The sequence below is a fragment of the Galeopterus variegatus genome, unplaced genomic scaffold, assembly GCF_000696425.1.
Source record: "Galeopterus variegatus unplaced genomic scaffold, G_variegatus-3.0.2 Scaffold5631, whole genome shotgun sequence".
NCBI classification, from domain to species: Eukaryota; Metazoa; Chordata; class Mammalia; order Dermoptera; family Cynocephalidae; genus Galeopterus; species Galeopterus variegatus.
Genome location: NW_007731742.1, coordinates 17,746 through 24,872, shown reverse-complemented (window position 1 = coordinate 24,872; position 7,127 = coordinate 17,746). Strand labels below are relative to the sequence as shown.

General features: G+C 34.3%; 1 protein-coding gene across 1 annotated transcript in view; it reads right to left on the bottom strand.

Moving 5' to 3' along the window:
* LOC103605159 (TM2 domain-containing protein 1) overlaps positions 1-6,501 on the bottom strand; it is a 32,793-nt gene extending 26,292 nt beyond the window's left edge. Inside the window, exons 1-2 of the mRNA XM_008589744.1 lie at positions 6,497-6,501; positions 5,985-6,076 (exon numbers count right to left, since the gene is read on the bottom strand). Of these exons, the coding sequence (XP_008587966.1) occupies positions 5,985-6,076; positions 6,497-6,501 (97 nt within the window). The remainder of the gene's footprint in view (positions 1-5,984; positions 6,077-6,496) is intronic.
* Between the last annotated feature and the right edge of the window lie 626 nt (positions 6,502-7,127).

Sequence of the window (7,127 nt, the reverse complement as noted above, 5' to 3'; positions counted from 1 at the left end):
AAAAAAAAAAAAAAAAAAAAAAAAAAAAAAACAGTAAATTATCTATAAACATACACTGATCAACTTGAACAACACAAAGTAGCACACATTCTATACAGCATTTATTAAAACCACTATCAATCATTACTCTTATAGAATTCATTATTTTGAGTATCAATACCAGTTTTTTAAAAGATGGGGTATTTGTGAATACCAAAAGTAGACTTCTGTTTTTCCAAATAAAAATGTGTTAGGTCACCCTATTTACTAACTTATCATAGAAAGAAATATCAGCTTTTGATTTTAAAAACTGTTTTAAAGTTTCTAGTAAAATGGTGTTTCTAATCTAGAAGGATCCATTTTTATCTTCAACCATTATTATTCTAGATATATTCTTTCAAAAAGATTATGCTGCCAGATCACATTAACAAAGCTCATATTTTGCATGTACTTTATTTTTTACATTAGCAACTTAAACTTTACATTTTAAAAACACAAATTCAGTAATAGGATTTATTTAGGTATAAAACAAAAAGAACAGAGGTTAATTTTTGGTATTCAAAAAAAGGTTGGTATTTTTGTTTCGTTACAGGTTGGGTCTTGCAAACACATCTGTCTGCATAACTGTTTTAAAGAATGCAGATTATTTAATACTGAGATTGCTGTTTGCCAAACTGCAAGTGTTCTACAGTGATTTGGTAATCAGGTATCATTATTCTTTTTGTGTCTGTACCTGCAAATCCATTTATTTATCCTATGATCTGTGGATATTATATACCAGTTCAAACTGGTAACTTCTTTTTTTTTTTTAAAGGAATAATATAACCAAAGATTTTTAAGATTTGGGCTTAAAAACACACAACACTTTGTTATTCTAATAGGAAAATATTTACATTTTAAAATGAATATCACTATGAAAAGAGTACCTTTCCTGTTAACTGCTTCCAAAAGAGCTATTATCTTTGAGAAACTATAATCTTTTAATGCTACAGATGAGCAAAACAAAATATGCTAGTTATTGCATATTTAAAAAATCACAAAGTTAAAAACACTGAGAGTTAAAAACTCTAAAAAAATTATTTTTAAAAATACGGCTTCATGGTGAAAAAGGCATGCAGCTAAAGCACCACTGGTATATTGAGGAATAAATCAATTAAAAGAAAACAAAGGCATTTATAAAGAAATAGTAATGGTAAAAACGAATTTGAAATATCTGTAAAGAAAATTTTTCTTAAAGGAATTTTTGTATCTTATAAAATTTTGTTCAACCTACCTCCTCCCCACAAATTTCTCTTGTTTAATTTTGGAATACCACACTCAACATTAAATTACTTAAAAAGAGTAAGTTTCACACTCACATGATTTACATTATTTACTCTGTTCTTATGAAATTCCATTCATCCACTGATAGACACGAGATACGTTTCCATATCTTAGCTATCGTGAATAATGCTGCAATGAACACGGGAGTGCAGATATCTCTTCAAGATACTGATTTCACTTCCTTTGGATATATATATACCCAGAAGTGGGATTGCTGGATTATACAATAGTTCTATTTTAACCTTTTCAAGGAATCTCTATACTGTCTTCCATAGTGTCTTCTGATTTACATTCCCACCAACAGTGTAAATGAGTTCCCTTTTCTCCATATCCTCACCAAGACTTATTGCTCGTCTCTTTGGTAATAGCCAGCCTAACTAGTGTGAGGTGGTATCTCATTGTGGTTTTGGTTTGCATTTCCCTGATTAGTGATGTTGAGCACCTTTTCATATGCCTGCTATACATCTTCTTTGGAAAAATGTCCATTCAGGTCCTTCGCCCATATTTTAATCAGGCTATTTGTTTATCTGCCATTGAGCTGTATGAGTTCCTTATATATTTTAGATATTAACCCTTTATATGATTTGAATATGGTTTATAAATATTTAAATTATGGTACACAACACACACATGTACACAGTGGAATATTATTCAGCCTCAAAACAGATGGAAATCCTGCTATTTGTGACTATTTGGATAAACTTGGAGGACATTATGCTAAGTGAAATATGTCAGATACAGAAAGACAAATATTGCATGATATCATTTATATGTGATATCTAAAATAATTAAACTTAGAGAAACAGAGAGTAGAATGGTGGTTGCTAGGGGTTGTGGGGGTGGGGAAAATAGGAAGATTTTGGTCAAAAGGTTCTAAATTTCAGCCAGAAGACCAACAAGTTCTAGAGATCTATAGAACTGCATGGTAACTATAGTTAATAATAATGTATTATATAATTGAAATTTGCTAAAGGAGCTTAAGTGTTCTCCCACACACTCAAACAAGGCAACTGTCAGATGATGGATATGTTAATTAACTTGAGTGTGGGAATCACTACATAAGGTATATTTACATCAAAACACCTAGTTGTCACCTTAAGTATATACAATTTATTCGTCAATCATACCTCAATAAAAAAAAATTGTAAATAAAATTCCACCAACTATAAACAACATTAACGAAGTATTTCTGCTTTTTATAACCACGAAGAAAGATTAAACAAGATTATAAGAAAAAAGTAATTTTAGATTCTAGGTATAACTACTTTCATAGCAGTCAACTTTGTATTATCCAGTTAAGAATTTTTTTAATGGCAATGATCATTTTAATTGAAAATACCAAAATTTATTAACCTTGAATTCTTAGTAAAAATTAAAATCTAATTTAAAACATTTAAAAATTAAAACATTCAAAAAATTTAAGTTAACACTGTAATTTTATGTACATATTAGATTAGATTAGCTCATAAAACATACCAAAATCTTTAACATTAAGATAGCTTAAGTGCAGGCCGGCCCGTGGCTCACTCGGTAGAGTGCGGTGCTCATAACGCCAAGGCCACGGGTTCGGATCCTATATAGGGATGGCCGGTTTGCTCACTAGCTGAGCGTGGTGCTGACAACACCAAGCCAAGGGTTGAGATCCCCTTACCGGTCATCTAAAAAAAAAAAAAAAAAAAAAAGATAGCTTAAGTGCAACTAAGATAAGGATAAAAATATTTGAATGCTTAAAGAGATAAGAGGATTTTCAGTTAAAGATAACAAATTTGACATAAAAAGTCACAAGCTCAATGGAATAAAGAGAATGGAAGATAAGATAATGGCAACAAGCTGTATAGCAGATGAATAACAGACTGTTTCTTTTCTCAAGCTAGCAGTCAAAACATTCGTTGAATTAATCAACATCCAAAGGTTGTTGGAATAAAGTGCATTATTTAAAGTTAAAAAAAAAAAAAAAAAACCTTTACACTGAAGCATAAAGTCAAATGTTACAAATTAAATTTGCAAACTTATGGACTCTCAGACTCAAACAGAAAGGTTCTCTTTGACTTAAGGTCATAATAGATTGGAGAAGCAGTGGCCACAGAAAGAAAGGCAGCTCCTGGTAGGAAACTAACATCCACTAACCAGAGACATTTTACTACCGAGAGAAAAAAAATTCACAATATTAAGGTGTCATTGTGAAAAGAAAACAAACAAACAAAAATTCACGACGTATATACCAACATATTATTATGAATTGCAGTAAGTCAAAAACATTAACTTAAACTATGACATAACAGCTCATCTAACATACATCACAAGAAGCTAAAAAAAATCACGTAAGCCAAATATTTAAAATATATTTAATATTTAAAATCATCACAGAATAAACTGTTCTAAAACACTGTGTTTCTCCCTCTCTCCTAACCTTTTAAAAACTTTTTTAAAGTTAGAAATCTTGGGGCCGGCCCGGTGGCTCACTCGGGAGAGTGCGGTGCTGATAACACCAAGGCCCCGGGTTCGGATCCCATATAGGGATGGCTGGTTCGCTCACTGGCTGGGCGTGGTGCTGACAACACCAAAGTCAAGGGTTAAGATCCCCTTACCGGTCATCTTTTAAAAAAAAAAAAAGAAATCTTTCCAAAAATATAGATGGTCTTGTCCTCTTAAAGAGAACATATGAAGATACTTCAAAAAGTTCACGGAAAGATTTGTATTATCTTTCAATTCCTTTTTTCCATGAACTTTCTGAAATACCCTTGTATAAGAAAATGTAAGGACTAAGTCAGAGGGTTTTGAGACTTATTGTAACCATCACCATGTCATGTTACTTTCTCATTATAAATCTATTTTATCCATCCATCCAGCCATCCATCCATCTGTCATCTAAAAAGTTAGACTAAATGATTTTTATTTTAGCAACTCAAGAGGCCTTCTGTGAATACTATATGGTTTTTAGCTGTGTTACAGAATGGTAAGGTTGTTGTAAGGAATGGCATGAAAGTGAAGTTGAACTGTAACTCAAGCCAGGACTGCTGCACCAACCTCCTTTCAGCTTACTCTGCCACAAGTCTTTCTCCATTCTAATCCATTTCCCAAAATATTTCCAATATTATCTTTCTGAAATATAAATCTGACCATGACACTCTGCTTAAGAACTTTTATTGCTTCTGATGTCTAAAGGGTAAAGTCCAAACTACGCAGCAACATACTCAAAGCCCTATATAATCTGACCACAGGCTACCTCTCCAGTCAGTTTCATCTCCTACCCATCATTCTTTCTAAAACATTAGGCTAAATTATCCTCTGTCTTCTCAATGCACACCCACATTCTTTCAAACCTTCTACCTTTGCACATTTTCTCCCTGTAATGCCTTAAATCTCTATAATCCCTTCATCTTTCAAAACCTAGCCTAAATGTCATCTCACCTAAGAAGTCTTCCTTCACACTCCAAGGCCAACTTGGGGAAAGGGAATCAGTCCCTATTCTGTGTTCTCACAGCACTTTGTTATGGTTCTGTTACAGTGCTATATCATAAATTGGCCTGCCAACTTATTTATTTTATTACATATTTATTTTCTTTTTAACCAATATATACTGTGATCTTCATTACTTCCATAGTACAAACTTACTTAGTTAAACATTGAATACATGTTTGCTAACAATAAATTAGCATATATAGTACTTTAAACTTTCACTTTTATTTATGAATTTATCACACTGAGTTTTCAGTGTGGCTGTGAGAAACATACCTCCTACCAACAACCCCACAGTGAAGATTCTTCTTTGATCTCTGGTGGGTAGCAACATGGAAGAAATAAGGTTAGCTTGCTAGAAAGCAGAGCATTCAAAAACTCTAAATTTGCTCAGTGAAGGGCCAGTACAGAAGCAGAGTACTACGGGAAATAAAGCAGGATCTCTGGAGCCAGAAAATGTGGGTTTAAGTTGAGGTCACTAGTTAGTGTCCTTGGGTAAATCTCTTAATCTTGTGACAATTTCCCTATCCATAAAACAAAGATGATAACAACACATATGTCACAGAATAAAGAAAGGCCTCTAGACTCAATAAATCCCTTAACCTCTCTGGTAACAGTTTCCCTACCTGTTAAAGAGAATTTAAAGACAATGATAAACTCAGAAGTTGTAAGGCTTAAATATGGGCAGGAATGTTAAAGTATTGTTTAAACAAAAGCTATAGTCAATTATAGTTTTGAAGGTATGGAAAGGGATGCTATGGGTGATAGAAGTCAGGCTCCTACCCCCAGCTTATGCTGGTCACCATAGTTACAACCCAACTTGTCCTGAAAGAAGTATTTTCTATTCCCGGGGTAACAGTGACAAAAGTTCAAATAGAAGGACATCTTTTAGAGGAGTAGGGGATATGCATTTATTCATAAAACATTTATTGAACATCCACTGTGTGCCCAGCACTAGCAGTGACATTCCAGTCTACTGTTTTAAGTAAATGCCTACACTATCTTGAGTGTGTGTTTTCATAAAGGTAAAAACACAGGAAAAGTCAGTATTTCTTACCTAATCTGAGTTGTAGAGCTAAGTGTTAGTTCTGTACTCACAGAAATATGTTAACTATTCAACTCCAATTACATGGAACTTGTAATATTAATAATATGCTGAGATTTAATCTCTAAGAATAGATTTATCTAGAACACAAGTTTCAAAAGGATTTTAAAACACTCACCCAAGGCAGGGTATCCAAGGTAAAATCGATCTGCTCCCAACCATCCAAGAAAAAGAGACAATGCAACTGCCACTTTGTATGAATAGCCATTTCTGCACAAAATTAAAACTTAAGTGTCATATTATTTCCAATACCTGAACATTTTAGAAAACAAAATTGTTAATGACTACTTATTTGTTAATTGGTTTATTTATTTATTCAATTAATGCTTTTTTGTTGCCTACTATTTAAGGCTATTGCAATATATTAATGAATAAAGGTGACAAAGATCCCTGTCTCTGAGGAGCTTATGATCTAATGGCAGCAAGCAATAAAGATAAACATATTAAAAAAGTAAGTCATAAACGTTATGAAAAAAAAAGAAGTGAAGCAAGATGTGTAGGAAATCAGAATGCTAGGATATGTGGAGAAACCAGAATTCTAGGTGCCATTTAAATGGGGCGATAAGAGTAGGCCTCATTGAGAAGGTGGTATTTGAGCAAAAACCTGAAGGAAGTAAGTGAGTTAGTTACGCCATGCCTGTGAGGCAAAAGAAATAGCTCGTACAAAGGTGGCATACCTGACATGTTTGAGGTCTATTAAGGAGGCCAGTGTAGCAGGAGTAGAGTGAGAGAAGGAAAAAATATTAGTAGATGAGATCAGAGAGGTAATGGGGAGTGAAGGAAGCAGATCATGCAATGCCTTGTATACCACTGTAAATACTCTGGCTTTTACTTTGAGAGAAATAGAAAGCTATTGCAGGATCTTAAGTAAAGTGTGACAGGATCTGACTTAGACTTTAAAATAATTTCTCTGGGGCCGGCCCGGTGGCGCACTGCTACAGTGCGCCGCTTGGGAAGCGCGGCAGCGCTCCCGCTGAGGGTTCGGATCCCACATACAGACCGGCCGCTCACTGGCTGAGCGAGGAGCGGGGGCAACACCGAGGGTTGTGATCCCGTTGCCGGTCCCGGTCCGGTACGGGCGCGACACTGAGGGTTGCGATCCGTTGCCGGTCACGAAAAAAGACAAAAAGGAAAAAAAAGAAAAAGAAAAAAAATAATAATAATAATTTCTCTGGCTGCTGTGCTAAAGAAAGACTGCAGGAGAGTATTTGTCAGCTATTGCCACAATGACATATAACAAACACCCCAAAACTCAGTGGGT